General features: G+C 35.5%; 1 protein-coding gene across 1 annotated transcript in view; it reads left to right on the top strand.

Annotated features, from left to right (window-relative positions):
- Nucleotides 1–18335, top strand: part of TRDN (triadin) — a 294196-nt gene that overhangs the window by 25609 nt on the left and 250252 nt on the right. Inside the window, exon 5 of the mRNA XM_059401567.1 lies at nt 174–206. Coding sequence (XP_059257550.1) covers nt 174–206 — 33 coding nt within the window. The remainder of the gene's footprint in view (nt 1–173; nt 207–18335) is intronic.

The following is an 18335-nucleotide window of genomic DNA, read 5'->3' as shown; positions in this document are numbered from 1 at the left end:
AAACAACGTTTATACTTAAAAACTGGAATTTGGGAGGCAAAGTAATATAAGAACTACTAATGTCAAAACTAATAGATGGCTTTTCTAATGAACAAAAGAAAATGGGAAAAGAGAGAGGCAGTATTATTCAATGCTAAAAGTGTTTCTAATTTACTGTTTTTGTCTTGGTTTAGGAGAAATAGAGGAGCCTCCCTTGAAACAAAAAGGTTGGTCGTTTTCACCTTTAAAAAATGTGGTAATATTGATCTTCAGCATGATTCAAATATATTTTACATGACTTGTAGCCTTAATTTATTTTTAATGTACAGTTTTGTTTAATGACTAAATTAAGATTTATAGTTAGGTAAAGAAATAGTTGATTCTTTCCAATGAGACTGACCGCACTCTTTTTCAGTTGATTATTTAATTGATGCCCTCTTTAGTAGATGGCAAATCTATCTACACACAGAGTCATGTGACTTGGAATTGCAGGAATGAAGAGTGAATTCTGTAGCCTCAGAAATGGTCCAGAAGGTGATGATGCCCCTGATTTTTATTCTCACTATGGCCAGATGTATTGATTTTAAATTTTTATTCTTTTCCTCCTTATTTTGTTTTCACTATTTATATTCTTCATCTTTAGGTGATAAGTAGGGGACAGGGTGTGTGAAACGTATGGAAAAGAACAATCCTGGAGGCAAAGACCTCTCCCATCAGTATGTATCATGTATCATCCCAAAGGAATAAAGTTACCTGGGTGTACTTGGATGTGGAAGAGACAGATTTCTTGTGGAAACATATTTGCTAGGATCTTCCGTAACTGACTGGGATGATCACAAATCCAAAAGATGGAAGCAATATGACTAGAAAAAAGGTGTATAGCTATGGGGCAAGAGCCTCACAGGGGCAATTATTTTTATAAGAAAGAGTAAGAATTGTCTAGAAGGGACAATAAGGAGAAGGGATACCATTCCTGAGTATAGTTGCTGTCACAGAGATACAGCCCGCACATAGCCAGACTTGATACAGTTGTGATGTTTTAGTTACTGCTGCACATGTTCAACAGCGGGCTTTTGGGAGCGTTTACTCCAGGGGAGAATTTGCTGGCTTCTGTTGCTATCTGCTTAGACCTACTGTAGATGCAAACAGTGGGATCTAAATTGGGAGCTACAGCCTTGTCTGAGCAGATGATGATTATCTCATTATCTGGGGCAAAATCCACTTAGTGTGTGTTAATTTGGAAAATTTGAATTTGTAACTTGTCCAACAAATGAGAGCTAAACTAGTGAAGCCCAAATGTGGGAAAGTCGGAAATGAAAGTATTTAGGAAGTTATCAAGAGGAGAAGACAGGTTTCTTGATCACAAATCCAGGATGAGAACTCAAGCTGTAATTCTGCCATCAAATCCAGGTTTAGGATAAACTTCTTGAGGTTAGAAATAGTATAACAGATGACATCCAGTGGATAGTGCCTAGAACATAGTAAAAGTTTAAGCTGATGAGTTACTAGTCATTATCAGGAAACAACAGTCTATGTATACTGTGTATTCCAATTGGAAATGGAAGAGAGAAAAGCAAATTTTTTTTTTACTTATAAAGTGAATTCTATAGGAATATCATAAGATCATATTCTCCATAAATCACTACCTAGAATTCAGTAAAGAATCTGTTCTTTCCTTTTGATTTGAATTTCCCTATGGGATTACTTCAAAATTGTTTCATGTAATGATTAACATAAAGTGCAGATCCACACAAAGCTGATTATTATTCTCTAAATTATTACCTTGTTTTATAAAACCAACAGAAAAACTATTAAATAGTTGTTAGGGATATTTTTGAAAAAGATGTCAGTAATGTTCATTAGTTAAAACAATCTAAATGATATATGTATTTAAAACCATGTACACTGGGGTGCCTGAGTGGCTCAGTGGGTTAAATAAAGCCTCTGCCTTTGGCTCAGGTCATGATCCCAGAGTCCTGGGATTGAGCCCCCCATTGGGCTCTCTGCTCAGCAGGGAGCCTGCTTCCCCCCCCCCCCGCTCTCTCTGCTGCCTTTCTGCCTACTGTGATCTCTGTCTGTCAAAAAAAAAAAAAAAATCTTTAAAATAAAATAAAGCCAAGTACACTAATGTCTTGAAGGATTACTAAAAGAATTGATTTAAGATCATTCAAATATATTTTTTAAATAATATTACTCACAAAGTTGCGTGAGAAAATAGACATCTAAGGAAACATCTTATATATCCTATCTTGGGCATAGAAGCTATGCAATAATGAACATTGGTTGAAGTGGAGTGAAGGAAATATATTTCATTATAATTACTATTTTTTTTACTTATAAGCTTTTATGTTGTAGTGTCATAGAGGCAATGAGAATTTTAAAGCAGTATGTAATATTTTGCAGAACATTTCTAATTATATTCTATGTTTAAAAGTGGATTTTAAGTATTGTTAGAGAAGAGATGCTATGAGCTTATCCCCATTTTATGATGGATTTTTAAAAACATTTTCATATTTAAAATTTGTGCTTGGGAGGCCTGGGTGGCTCAGTGGGTTAAGCCTCTGCCTTTGGCTCAGGTCATGATCTTAGGGTCCTGGGATGGAGCCCCGCATCGGGCTCTCTGCTCAGCAGGGAGCCTGCTCCCCCCACCCCTGCCCACCTCTCTGCCTACTTGTGATCTCTCTCTCTGTCTCTCTGTCAAATAAATAAATAAAATAATTAAAAAAATGTGCTTTAAGAAGTATACATTTTTTGGTAATCTAAAATGACAGTGTCCTAAACCATTTCATTTTCATCCATTTGAATGACTTTCTATTGATCTCCTCATGAAATACTTTTCCTTCCCATTCAGATATGTTCAACAATATTTAGCCATTTTATATAACCTAAATTATCAGTCTGTAGTATTGTTTATTTAACCGTCCTGTGTCTTTATGAAGCATTTTATTTAAATGCACTTAAAATTTTATTTTTATTTGTCCAGTTGCTATTTTCATCGAAATAAAAACTCAATTATTTATGGGTGGAGTTTGCAGTTCTAAGCTGATGTGGAATGATAATCTAGTCAAATAATCTCATGGTTACAGGATTGAGTATTAAACAGATTATTAATATGGATGAAATTTTTGAGTCTGCAATTCTGTGACTTATGTTATTATATATAAATACAGCTTTAGGGTATGAGAAATAGTACATAGTGTCTTTATACATCTTATTTTTCAGCTTGTCAAAATTTTAAAATAATCTATTCTATTACCATACACTACATGATGAGCATCCAAGGCACTGAATCATTATAAAACATTATATTTTATTATATAATTATTCAAAACTTACAATTATGGAAATCAACTACCACTGTAAATCTTAGTTGTGTTGTGTATGGTAGGTGCACTTTGATTATTTGGAGTTTCCTGTTGTGTAGCTTCTTCATAGGAGGGTGTACATCACGGATGCTAGTGCCCCACTTTCCCAGGTGTACACAAGTGCCGGTAACAATAAAGGAATGAAATTATATTTGTATGTTTTCCTCAAATAGTTTTGCCTGAAAACACATCTAAATTCATAATAGTACTTCTACTTTACAACATAGAGAAATGTTCTTCACCCATCCTAAAATTGCTGGAATGTTCACCCCAAAGACCAATAGGCCTTTCTACCCAGGCCTGCATACATCTGCTAAAGAAGAATCATGGTGCTGATACAGGAGAACTCTTTTTCTTGATGGGAGGGTCTCACAACAAAGATATGGTGGAGTAGAGGAGACTCGAGCAATGATCAGTTTCATTTAATGACTTTGCCTTTTATTTAGCTGCATAATGTGAAAGATCACGTTCCTCTTGAGGAAGAGTCCCATGAGAGCAAAGCAAAAATAATATAGATAAGAAATACTAAAAGCTAAAAATGTCTTTTAAGAATTTAAATGTAAGTAATTCTTTTCATTTATTCTCAATACTTGCTTTTAGGAAGTGCCATTGGCTTGAAAGAGCACTTTGAAACAACCAAAATGGTGTAGGTTACTGATGCTGATTCTTTTAAATATAACTGGGATATTTTATGAGACAGCCAAACTTTTAAAGATGCATTGACTAAACCCATAGATACCACCTTTCTGTGATACCTTCCAGATTTATTCTGCATTGTTCAAAAAAGGAATTTAAAATGTACTTTATGTAATTACATTATAGAACATTTAATCTAATTGTAGTCAAACCTTTCTATTTCATCTAATGTAAGATGTTTAATAATTTGTATCTCCTATTGACAAAAAAGTCATATGCTATTTGCAGAACCAATTTACTCTCTCTATATACATATATTAAAGTACATATGTATATATGCATAATACATTATGCACCATTTGTTAATTATATGTATTTTTTACCTCCTATTAATAAAAAATATAAAACTATATACTAGCTATTGGTTTTAAATGCATACATATATGTAAATGTATATATTTAATACATATTCTCTTTTGCTTGATAAGTATACAATTTTAAGATAGCTTACAAAATTATTAAAATTATTTATTTTATATTTTAAAGTTTCTTATTTAGTCCCAAAAGCAAAACATTTGAATTTGATATCCCCCTCACACATATAGCTGAAATGTCAAACTCTTTATCATATCTTAGTTTCACAAAGAGTTTAAAATTCTACCTATTTATTATATGACGTTAGTACAAATAAAATAATTTACAATAGAATATTGGTTTGTCTTGTTTTTATAACTTATTTTCTAAAATAAATTTATTATATTAAATCTACCTCATTTTAGTCTTTTCATCTACCTTTAATAACATGCCTTCCAGGTGTGTTGCAAAACTTATTCTTTCTTAATAATTGTCTAAAGATGCAGACTAAAATTTTTTGAATTACAAAACAAAATTACATTTTTTGAGAGAAATAAATTTGATTTGAGTAAGAGGTTTGAAAACAAAGGCTGATTTGCCCATTAGCTAACATGACAAACGTTTTTTATAAATAAAGTGAGTAACATCCAAGGTCTAGATGAAATATACCTAAAGCAACATGTACATGCAGAAGTACATAAGACAGTATCATTTTTATCCAAATTCATTACCATTTGCAATGTTTTGATTTTTCTTCATCCTTTCTGAGTATATTGGTTGGTTATGCAAGGTACTCCTGAGTGAAGGTAGTAAAAATATCTAGCAGTCATTTGGTGGGTCTGATAAAATCATTTTATGTCCAGGAAATTCAGAAAATGAATGACTCTAAGAATAGAGTAACAAATTTTTGTGTGTTTTTCAAATTTTTATTTCCAATGTAACTGAAGAAGTCATTAGTGAGTTACTCAGCTCAGAGATCATTGAGAATAAATTCCTTATTGATTTCCTATGTCATTTTACCATTGCTTAGAAGAAGATTAAAAAAAAATTATCATAATAAAATTGTCATCTCTGTGTATGTGTGGGTGCACGTGTGTGTAGCTTTATATACATGCACATGCATAAATCATATGTATGCATGAGTGCATACATGTTCATAAGGCTTCTCAACCTTTGTAACTTTAAAAAGTAAACAGGGTTATATTTGTCATCTTACCTAATTCCATCTGTAAATCATATTCACAAATACATGAACTAATTAAAGTTGTTTATATCCCATAAAGAGAGCAATGACTTTCCAATAAAATTTAAATTTTGTTTTTGAGGTTTAATAATACTTTAATGAAAATTTGTAAAATATTAACCTTCATATTCTTATAATCATAGGATATGAAAGAAATCCTAAATTTCAAAATATATACTTTTTTCTAAAGAAGTAGATAGTATGGTCAAGAAAAAAATCCCAATCATAAAAATATATTGTTCTTGAATGAAATTTTATGAGGGAAATGGAATGAAAATATGTATGAATTAAAAAAGAAAAAAGAAAAATATATAATTTCCAGATGTTAAAAAAGCTTTTTTGTTATTTTAAATCCATAATGAAGAATCTCAAAATATTGTGGTACCATCCATGATGGATGGACCATCATCAGGTCCATCAACCCCATTTTTTTTTTTAAGATTTTATTTATTTATTTGACAGACAGAGATCACAAGTAGGCAGAGAGGCAGGCAGAGAGAGAGAGACAGGAGGAAGCAGGCTCCCTGCTGAGGAGACAGCCCGATGCGGGGCTCTATCCCAGCACCCTGGGATCATGACCTGAGCCAAAGGCAGAGGCTTTAAACTACTGAGCCACCCAGGTGCCCCATCAACCCCATTTTTTTAACCAGATGAAACAATTTTATTTTTAAAAGTAAAAGTTTATAATAATCTATTAATTGTACTTTTTAAACTTATGATAAAAATTTAGAAGTTATATTCAAAACATAGAAGGAGATACAGTTTCCCAAAATTTTCTAAGGTAATGTCAAAGGAAAAATAATTAAAGTTTCTGTAATGAAAATGAAAATTTTGTGCTCTGGATGACCTAAGGATTCTGAGTGAGAATGAAGGATGAAGGCCCAAGGTTCCACCATAGTCAATAATCACTTAAATCACCTTAAATAATCACTGTTTCAGAGCACTGACATGTTTTATCCCCTCAGTAAATTTGTTTTTCAATAAACCTTTTTCAAATGTTTTCTACATGCTAAGCAATATGCTACGCAGAGGAGAACATGTAAGTCTTTGTGTACAGCATTCCCAAAAGTTCACAATGAATGTTTGCTAATAAGATAATAAATAGGGGCTCCAGGGTGGCTCAGTTGGTTAAGCATCTCCCTTCTGCTCGGGTCATGATCCCAGATTCTTGGGATGGAACCCCACCTCAGGGTCCCTGCTCAGCGGGGAGTTTTTTTTTCCTCCCTCAGCCCCTCCCCCACATTCACGTTTGCTCTCTCTCTCTCTCACTCTCAAGTAAATGAATAGAATCTTAAAAAACTATGATAAAAAAATAAATGACTGTAATGGAGATTTCATGTGATATGCCTAATAAAGTTAATTATTCCATATTAATAACAGAATCAATGTAAGATTGCAAATGTGTCAAAGACTATCTTATTTAGTATAATGTACTGAAAAAACCTTATTGAAGAGTTTAATGAATAGATGAGTAATTCAGATAATAAATTAGATAAAATAACTCGGGCACTGCAAATTTGATAATGATGAGGTGATCGTATACAACTAAACTTAAAGAGGATGAAAATATGAATAACGACAACTATATTGAAAATGAATAAACTATCTTGGGCAAAAATAGAAATATAATAAAAATACATAAATTTAATTCTCTTAATAATTCATAAATACTCCCAAGTCAAAGCTAATCACAGACTTCCCAACACAGATACAGAGAAGGAGAGATAAAGTGAGGGAGACAGTGATGGAGGGAGAGGAAGAGGGGGAGAGAGAGAGAGAGAGAGATCCAGTATTCTTTTTTTTTTTGAAGATTTTATTTATTTATTTATTTGACAGAGAGAAATCACAAGTAGACAGAGAGGCAGGCAGAGAGAGAGAGAGAGAGAGGGAAGCAGGCTCCCCGCTGAGCAGAGAGCCCGATGCGGGACTTGATCCCAGGACCCTGAGATCATGACCTGAGCTGAAGGCAGCAGCTTAACCCACTGAGCCACCCAGGTGCCCGGAGAGATCCAGTATTCTTAAAGCAAAGTTAGACATATAGTTCCATGTGCAACAGGTGTTGCTATTTTTCTGTTTCTTTTTCCAACATAAAGTATTGGTTTATCACAAACCTAGTATGATTTTGCTTTCACATTTCTATATTGGTACTTAGGTGATGTTAACTTTTCAGATTGGGTAAATTCTGTGTAAGAGAGTACAATTCTTTAGTGGATATAAAGCTTTTAAAATTTTTTGTGCTAACATTTCCAAGTGCAACCTAATGAATATACTTATCTCCTTTTTACAGTTTACTCTTAGTTAAACCTAGGTCTGTAGTAACTCTGTTTATAAGAATAATCATTACAGCAGTTATGTCCCTTGCAATATGTAATTTCAGAAGACAGTAATGGTCCCCTAACAAGACGTTTATAATGTCATTTTCAGACATCTAGATTTAAAATTCAGAAAGAATAGTTTTAGTCATTTGGAACTATGCACACTCAGTTTTTTTGGGAAGGGAGAACTGTTTTTCAATTTCAGAATAGTAGCCTTACATGTTAAATCATGGCTTACCTTATAGGAAAGAACTAAACACCTCACTATGTTAGGTTAATTTCCTTGCTTCCTAATTATGTACTCTTTGAAACAAGGATCTGTCCTCAAGTTTGAACAGGACCCAAGTATGAAGGCTGTTATTCAGTGAGATTGTACCTGATGCATGTCAACAGCAGAAGAGAGTCTTCTCTACTTAGAACAAAACAAATTACATTCTCCTTATAGTCATGTTTTTAAATTTCCTTAAAGCTCCTTGGCTTGAAAAGAGCCCAGTAAATTTAAACTCAGGTCTTTCATTGTGTATTTTTCTCACTTGATTGAAACCCACAATAGCTCTTTGCAGTTAGGGTGAATAAGGAAGAGCCAGGAAATTTGTGCATCATAAATATTCAAGACTTTAGGATTAGGCCATTGAGAAGGTTGTATCACGTCATCAGGAGTAAGATAGATGGACAAGTTTCCGTGCCAGAGATTTCATTGCATCCATCTTTGTTGGCAGCTTCAGTGGCTTACACCAGGCTGAACATTAAGTGCCTGAAAAATATGGTGAGTGAAAAAAGGAGATGAAATGGAAAGGTGACTCGACTTGTTAAAATTCATAGGCTCAGAATATTGGTTACTAGGTAGGCCCTCGTAACCTTGTTAAATAGATACATTTATCTTTGGACCTCTTCACTTAGGAAGTGTGGATTCAAACTCAACTCCATAGCTGCAGGGCTGCCTTTTCCCTTGGGCTATACAAGGAACCCTCTGCTTTATCTTTTTGCCTGTTTTTCTGATTATCAGTCAGACCCACCACGACAAAGCCCAGGTGGCAGGCTTGGATGTAGACTCCCAATAAAGAAGTCTGAGGTGGCTGAGGTGAAGGAAGATCTGGTCAGTGATCCAGAGAATCACTTCTTCCTGAGGTTGCAGCTGTAGTGAACTCTGGATCCACTGGGTTAGGCAACTTTTGAATCTTTTTTTTTTTTAAGATTTTTCAAAGTTTATTTGAGAGACAGCATGAGCAGGAGGAGAGACAGAGAGAGAAGCAGATTCCCCACTGAGCGGGGACCCCCCAATGTGGGGTTCAGTCCCAGGACCCCTAGATCATGACCCAAGCCAAAGTCAGACACTTAACAACTGAGCCACCCAAGCACCCCGGTGCCTTTTGTATCTTATGCTACTAGAAAGAGCTCATCTCTATCGAGACAAGCAAACTAGAACCAGGATGATAGGAGGTAAATAATAGTAGGTACAGATAACAAGGGTAAAACCAGAGCCTGAAAGAACATCCCAAAGAAAGCATTGAAATTATTCCTGCGCTGACAAGAAACACCTGAAATGGTTGGGCCAGAGTTGAGTTGTCTCAGAGGCACTTCTTATTCACCTTGACGTGGGCACCAAAATCTGATCTCAGGGTTGCTTCGGTCTTATCTGTAAATCAGATTAGAGAAGTGTATGAGTGAGAAGCTGTTATTCCAGACGCCATTCTCTCCAGTTATGTAGGTTTCCTTTCTTAAAGTCAAAAAATACGGTGTTGGTTGAATACAGATGGCTTAAAGTATTACATCGTCCAGATTATGTGTTTTCATTTAGAATGGTTTGTTGAAAAATAAAACAAAATTAAAAAGAAAAGGCAAGGGGCGCCTGGGTGGCTCAGTGGGTTGAAGCCTCTGCCTTCCGCTTGGGTCATGATCCCAGGGTCCTGGGATCAAGCCCCGCATTGGGCTCTCTGCTCCGCAGGGAGCCTGCTTCCTCCCCTCTCTCTCTCTCTGCCTGCCTCTCTGCCTGCTTGTGATCTCTGTCTGTCAAATAAAATAAATAAAATCTTAAAAAAAAAAAAGGCAAAACAGAAAACTCCCCAATATTTCTCAACTCTGTGCATTAGATTCAAATGATGGGGGTCCAAAATTGATTTCAATCCGACTTAATAGAAAGGATACTTCAACAGTTCAAGTGACTGAAAGATGCAAGAGTAAAACTGGCTTCAGGGATGGCTGGAAAGGGTTTTTTGCTATTGTTGTTGTTGTTTAAGATTTTATTTATTTATTTGACAAAGAGAGAGAGAGAGATCACAAGTAGGCAGAGCAGCGGGCAGAGAGAGGGCGGGAAACAGGCTCCCTGCTGAGCAGGCTCAATCCTAGGACCCTGAGATCATGACCTGAGCTGAAGGCAGAGGCTTAACCCATCGAGCCACCCAGGCGCCCCATGGATACAGGTTTTTTAATAACATGATTTGTACATCTTCTCTCTTTGCTCCTGACCCTGCTTTCCTTCATCTGCGTAATTCTCAGGCAGACTTTCCTCTCCTATTGGCAATTATGATGGCCAGAAGCGTCAGGCCCAAGGTATTTTACTTCAGCAACTCAGGAGAGGAGGCTGTGCTTTTCCTCAACGATTTCAGCCAAAACAATGTAGTTGACTCATTGATTTGTGTCGAGTAACACACCCTTCTTAGAACCAGTCAGCTGGCCAGAGACCTGCAGCAGGCTCTTTGTCAAGATCTAGGGAATAGACCCACCCTTGGGAGTAAAGAGTGGGGTTGGCATCCCCCAAACTCTTGATACTGAGATGGGAAAAGGATTGGTTGCTGAAACTAGAGGAGATAGGCAGTTACAAGAATGAATTCTAGCAGGTGAGCCACAGATGTCTTTTTAATTTGGAACCCCAGATACCTTCCTACTTCAGATTTTCCCAGCCAGAATCTCCAGAGGTCAGTCCTTAAGCAGTTGTATTTTCAAAACCTCCTCCATGTATTCCTAACTCTCAACCCGGGTGAGAACCATTGCAACCCAAATGATTAATTCTATAAATGAGTGATTTTATGCACGGTGACACCAGGAAGGGAGAGAGTCAAAGATAAGTGGATAATTGCACTTATTATTTATACATAGTGACTGCTCTTCTATATAAATTTACCATTAAAAAAATACCAAACCATGAATAATAAAATGCAAACCAGATTAATATCACTGTCACATTGCCCTAGACTATTGGAATAACTATTGACAATTGATGCTCATCTGCTGAACACATCAACATTTTAAACGTAATTGAGATAGACTTGAAGAAATATGATGAGAAGATATTTGCATTGGTTCCCCTTCTGCAGTTAACCTGCTATGGTTAAGTCACTTAACCCCAGTGGCTATCAGATCTCACATCCATAAAGGAAAGAGGCTGGATTTTACTGATGTCCAGGTTCTTTCTAGCTATAATATTTTGATTAAATTGTGATGTCATATATTAATACTTTTACCAAGAATTTTGTCTGGACTACAGCTTGCAGCTCAAAGTATGCTCTAAGGAAGCAGCATCAGCATCATCTGGGAGTGATTTAGGAATGCAGAAGCAGGCTTCATCCAGACCAAATGAATCAAAACCTGCATTTTAGGACGATCCCCAGGCAATTCATTTACACATTAAAATTTGAGAAATGTTGGTCTAGACAGTGGTTCCTACTTCTGACTGTGGTTCTGAAATCACCTGAGAGCTTATTTAAATTGGATACCCCGAAAAGTTTCCTCACCACAAGAGACTAATTGATTAAGTTTGGACTGTTGCTCAGGAATACATTTTAATATCTCCCCAGATGGCTCTGATGTACAGCCACATTGATTTTGTCTAGTATATCATCAAATATGAAACACATATTCAAACACAGCCCAAAACACCATCCAAATCCATAAAGTCCACCACTGATTATCTTATAAAAGCTATTGTTTGTTATCATATCATTTCCACCTCATCCTGGGTTATGAACACATGGGGAAAAGTATCTCATTTTATAAATGGAGAAAATACAATTCAAAGAAGATAAATGGATTAATCTAAGATTGCTAAGTTAGTGACAAAAATGAGGTTGGACAGGTATCATCATATTTTTTTGAAATTTTTTTGTAGAGGTCAAGACTATCTGGTATTGCTACTGCTATTTTTCTTGATGAGGTTGAGCTTATTTTACAAAACTCTACCACATAATCAAATCTAACAAAATTAAGGTCCAAACGTCTTTATGTTTATGGGATTCGACATCCCCGAAGGACACTCTTCTTGATTATTTGTCTATCACTATATCTGAAGTGTATGCCAACTTAATCACAAACACTAGGTAGCTTTGAGGGAAAGAAAATATTCCTCTTTATGGTCTTCATTAATGGTCAGTAGTGTGCTTTCCTCAAAATTTTATAACTAGAACAGAAAACTTATCAGAAAAATCATAGTAAATACAAATACCTACACATCATTTAGAATGTTTCTCTAAAATATTGAGAATTTAATACAATATTTTCCTGTAACAATCATTACTTAGCCACTAAATAGATAACTAAATAGCCACTAAATAGATAACTAGACTTGCTTGTTTATTCATCATAATTAGACTTTTATGTCCTAATCACAGCTGACAAAATCTTACAAATCGAGATTCTATGTTCAAACGAATGATTTGAATTTTCAATATTAAAATAAGAAAAATTGTAAAAAGGCATTTCATATTGTCTACTGCTTTGATATATAGAGAGAAAATACAATGATAAAAAGCATTCACTGAAATCCACAACACATAATAATTTAATAAACTTGGTTGTTAAATTAAAGAATCAGGATGGTTGCCTTGGTGACAGAGATTATCTTTTTAACTTCTTGAGTCTGTCATTTTAAAATCTTGAATTGATAATATTTTAAATTTGTTAACAATGTCTTATGTTAATTGAGAAAAATTGTATGCTTTAAATTGGCCATGTTAATCCTAAGCGAAATTATAAATTAATTATTCAACAATAAGCTTTGTTATAAGTAGATAAAAACTATTTATCATAAGTAAAATACATGCAACATACAAAGTAACTCAGAAAGACTTCACTAAAAAATAAGGTCATTCTTAGGAATCATTTAGCACAATCTCTTTTACTATGTCCTATTGATTACTGCTGTTAGTGACCCTCCCATTTTTAAGTGCCATGGCCTATCTTGCCAAATTGTATTTGAAAGTTGATCTTGGAGTCTTGAGGAAATCTGTTGATCTATGATCACCACTGGAACTGTAGGAGACAAAGAGTTAAGATGATTATATATTGATAAAATTAAACAGTCTAAAGATGAAGATGGAGAATCAAGTCAATAAATGAATCTCCACTTCTAATTTGGAGAAGTTTTAAAGATTTTTGTCCATTTAATAATTATGTATTCCTATGGGAAAACAGAATACACTGTGAGAACCAGAGAATTCTCCCTTACACCCAAAAGTTCCATTTTAAGCTACCAAAAGGATCACTAAAATCTATATTTATCTTCTTAGGTGTCCAGCATAAATATGTATAACAGATGCCAAAATTACAGAATTAATCCTTCTGTAAATGTATGTGGGAGATATTATTAAGAACCTCATTTTGAAGAAATGAAAGGTGTATAGCTAGTAAGTGAAGGAATTGGATTTCAGTTGTGTTGATGGATTCCAGCATCGATTATCTTAAATACTAAGCTGTATTTTAATACATGTCAGAGATAACTATATTTTTGTATAGTTCTGTTAACAAATTATCTATGTCTAATTCTCCTAACAAAATGCATATTTTAATTTTATTAGAATAGCATAGATTTATGACATCTCTCATAATGATAATTGTTATAATAATCATTTAATGATCATTGCAATGCAGAAATAATGAAAAATTTACATATAACTAATTTTCACTTATTTTCAGCAACATATTTAATTATTATATCTACACTTCTTGTTTCCCAGAACTTCACATGTCTTCAGAGACATTGGCCTCTAACCTCATTGCTTATTTGGTTTTGGACTTTAGAAAAACAGCCTAGTGAGGAGGGTATAATTCTTTGTTATCTTCGCTGAATTACAAAGCATAAAATCCAAAGTTGAAATTTTCCGAGTTCTTTAAATGAAAGAAAATTTGAAAGGCATTTAAAGCCTAGTGTGATCAAGTTTTCTAATGACTTCAAATGGTTTTAGTTTTAGAGTGGAAGATGAATAAACGTAAGAATCTAAAAAAGGAGACATTAATTTTTTTTCCGCATCTCATCTTCATTCGTACTTCCTTGTACATCTGGAGAAAAGCAGTAGAGGAAAATCAGGAGTAGTGAAAAAGTTTGGAATATGCTTGCCACGTACTGTGGAAATAACTTGCCCATTCTGTAAATCTTTTAGTGCCCTTACCGCATTTCCAACACAGTAAACATGCTTGACTCTTCTTAGGCAAGGTAACCAATTAACTCAGTAGAAAAAGGAATTTCCTTTTGCCTCCTGACACATTGAGATAGTTGTCACTCTTTCTCCATGATATTTTCCCATCTCTAATTCTCGAAATTCAAATATAAACTTGTATCCTTAAGGGCCTGTGGGCGTCCTCACACCAGGATCAAGATTCTTTGACCTCTGTGCCTTCTAAGTTACAAAACTATCTTTAAGGTTTACCAGTTAACAAAATGGCTTGTGATTTCAACTGGCATCTGGTGCTGAGACTTATTATGTCTTCAGATCCACTGGACTCTAATCTAATTGCAATGCACATACATTTGGAGGTAAATGGTGCCTGCTTTGACCTTCTTTGTCCCTTGTATCCAGGACTTGTGCAGGTTTAAGTGAACTGTTCTTAGAGAGTGTCATGTTGTTAAATGCAATTTTATGCAAGTATACATTTTTGTCCTATTACCAAAAAATGGAGTTATTTGCCAGTCTATGGAAAATATTAAACACACTAATTTAAATATAATACAGGAAATTTTATTTTTCTTGGAAGTTTGTTGAAAACCATAGGCCAATAAAACTCGAGTGACTTGAATCTTTTAGTGACTTGAATCTTTTAAAATTTAATTTTATATTCTTATACAAATGGTTCTTAGCTGGAAAGAGCAGTTGAGAGGAACAAATCAAACATCATCTGCTTATGAGAAAAATATCCTTCTGAAGTCTAAATTGGTAGCACATTGTTACTCAGTTGGACAGGAGCCCGAATGGTTATCATTTCCTGGCTCAAGTGTAAGCAGACAGAAGTGGCTCATGTGCTCAGACTTCACTGGATACTTCAGGAATCTGATGGCCATAGGCAATAACGCTAGTCATAGAATCCAATCCCCAAAGAAAATGCGACATTGCAATAAAATATGCAGAAAGAGATTGAATTTATCCTTAAGTTTGAATCACAAGAAATAGATTTCTTTTGTCTTCTCTCAGCAGAGAAATGCAGGTATGTGTATGCCTTTACAAGATTAGCTGTATAATCTACGCTTGCTGCTATAGAAATACTAATGGTCTTCAAGGGATCATCAGTTAAAAGATTAGTTGATGATGTTCCCATTAAAATATGTCTGTGTAAGTCATCATATTTCACTATGGGTTGTAAAGATTTTATTTTGTATGTGTGCATGTGTGTTTATTTTAATCCATGACCCCTACTGCCCCTTGCGAGAAATATAAGAAGATCTGCCAAAAGCAAAGAGGCTGTCCTTTGTATGACGCTGAAGTACAGAATCAGGGAAATAAAATATTAGGACCTTATTCTTAAGATTGTTCTGAGTTACAGAATTGTGTTGTGTCAGTTCCCTCGAGTAAAAAACAAATACTCAGAAATACATTGCCATTTTTACAGTCTAATTCTTTATTTTTATTTTTTCTTAAGAAAAACTTATTGTGAAGTATAGCCAACATGTTGAGATTCACCTTCCTCTGTTGAGTTACCTCCCTCCCAACAGTTTTGAAAATGGTGGAGGCAATGCATATCCCACACCCCGCCTTTTCATGAGTGCTGTTCTTGAGTCCAATCTTGTTAAGATTTGTCTTTTGGACTCCTGCTCATTTCAATTCTGGTCACAATCTAGAGCTCTTCCCTTCTGATAAGAGCTAGAGCAGGGCTCCTGGGTGGCTCTGTTAGTTAAGTGTCTGCCTTTGGCTCAAGTCATGATCTCAGGGTCCTGGGATGAACATCCACATTGGCCTCCCCACTCCACGGGGAACCTGCTTTTCCCTCTCTCTCTCCCTCTGCCTCTGTCTGCCACTCCCACTGGTTGTGCTTTTTCTCTCTCTGTCAAATAAATAAATAAATAAATAAATAAATAAATAAATTTTTAAAAAAAGAAAAAGAAAAAGAAATAAATAAAGAGCTAGAGCTAAAGGGTGCCCAGGTGGCTCCTCCTGTGCTCCTTATGTCTGTTCTCTGGTCTGCAAACTTCCTTGCAGGAAACACAGCCATTGATCAACATGGGTTGTGTAGTACCACAAACCACTACTCCATCCAGTGAATTTCTCAAGAAGTTAGGCTAGGAAGCTCTGACAGGATTACCAAACCAGGATGGTTTTTCACACCTGAACTTGCAGAAAGGCCTACCTGTAGGAGCTGTAGAACCTCTGCTTTGCTCTTCTGAGTGGCCAACAGATGTCTGCAGAACACACACAGACACATACACACACATACGCCTACCTCTAAAGGAAAGATATTATTCTAAATGACGATTTCAAAGCCTTCTTGTCTCGCAAGGAATATAGCATATAATGTAAGCTTTTAATTTAGAAAACTTCATCCCATTTCTGTATTTGAATCAACCCTTACGAGGAGTACGAAATTATCCCTTAAAGGTTACTCTCTTGGCATATCCAAAGATTCTCTAAATCTCTGGCGTGTTACTTGCTTTATTGCCTTGAGTTATACAAGGCACCAATCTTCTCCACAGCCTCTGTTGTTCTGAATAGAACGGAGGAAGTAAGACAGGGAAATTTTGAATTCGCTTTTTCACTTGTGAAAGATTTAACCCCGTGGATGACCTAAGGTTTTAAAAAGGTCATCTGCCCACTCCTAGGACTAAACCAGCACTAATAGTAATATAATGTGTCCACATATGAAACTTAAAGTTTCCAAGTAGCCACACATTTAAAATGTAAAAAGAGTAATATGAAATTAATTTTAATCCTGTGTCTTATTTAACCTAATCAGGTCTCAGTGCCAGAAAAAGAGTACCAGTAGAAGATGATGCAGATATATTTGTGTATTAAGAAATTCATTACAAGGAATTGACCTATGTGATTGTGGGGACTGGCTGAGCAAGTCAGAACATGCAGGACAGCAGTCAGGCAGGGGGAACCACAGGCAAACTTGAGTCCATGGGCAGGGATGAAAGCTTTCATCCCCAGACAGTTTCTTTCCTCTCTCTGGGAAACCTCATGATCCAGAATCATCTGCTTATTTAAAGTCTATGGATTAGGGATTTTAATTATTTCTGTAAAATACCTTCACAGCAAATCCTAGATCAGTGTTCATTTGAATGACTTGGGACGGTAATCTAACCAAGTAGTCACACAAATAAAATGATCACACTAAATATGTCTAAAATCATATCATTCTAATATGTTACTAATGTAAAATCATTAATGACATATTTTACATTCTTTTTTATACTAAATCTTCATAATCCAGTATATACTTAGACTTACGGCACATCTCAATTCGGACGAGCTGCATATCATGTCCTTAATATGCACGTAAATCCTGCGGCTACTGCCTAGGGCAGTATAGGTCTAGCTAGTGAAGGGGATTAGGCTGGTTATCTCATATTCTTATACAGTTCTACAGATACAGATTCTTTTTTTTTTTTTTTTAAGATTTTATTTATTTACTTGATAGAGATCACAAGCAGGCAGAGAGGCAGGCGGAGGGGGGCGTGGGGAAGCAGGCTCCAAGCTGAGCAGAGAGCACGATGCGGGGTTTGCTCCCAGGACCCTGAGATCATGACCTGAGCTGAAGGCAGATGCTTTAACCCACTGAGCCATCCAGGAGCCCCCAGATATAAATCCTGTGTGTGTGTGTGTGTGTGTGTGTTAAACAAGGCTTATGTTGGCTTTATTGTCTATAGCCTATAAGATACAACTTTACAGTGCCTTTGCAAATAGAGCATGTTTCTTTAAAAACACATCAAAATTTTCTTTACATATACCACTATATGATAATTTACAGTGCAATACTATTCGTTTCATAATTTCAGGAGTACTCTAAAAACCAAGAGCACAGGATAAGCAAGAGAAATACTGTTGTGAGCCAACTGAGCATTTTCTTGGGGGCTCATTTTTGCCATACAAGGGGCATTTGGTGATGTCTAAAGACACTTCTCATAGTCATGACTAGAGGAGGAGCTACGTGCATTTAACAAGTAGAGGCCAGGGACACTGCTAAGTACTAGAGCTTGCACAGAACAGCCCACCTTACCTCCAAATAATGACTCACGCAACTCAG

The sequence above is a fragment of the Mustela nigripes genome, chromosome 5 (assembly GCF_022355385.1).
Source record: "Mustela nigripes isolate SB6536 chromosome 5, MUSNIG.SB6536, whole genome shotgun sequence".
In the NCBI taxonomy this organism is placed as follows: Eukaryota; Metazoa; Chordata; class Mammalia; order Carnivora; family Mustelidae; genus Mustela; species Mustela nigripes.
The sequence above is the reverse complement of the archived record's forward strand: the minus strand, read 5'-3'. Positions and strand labels throughout refer to the sequence as shown.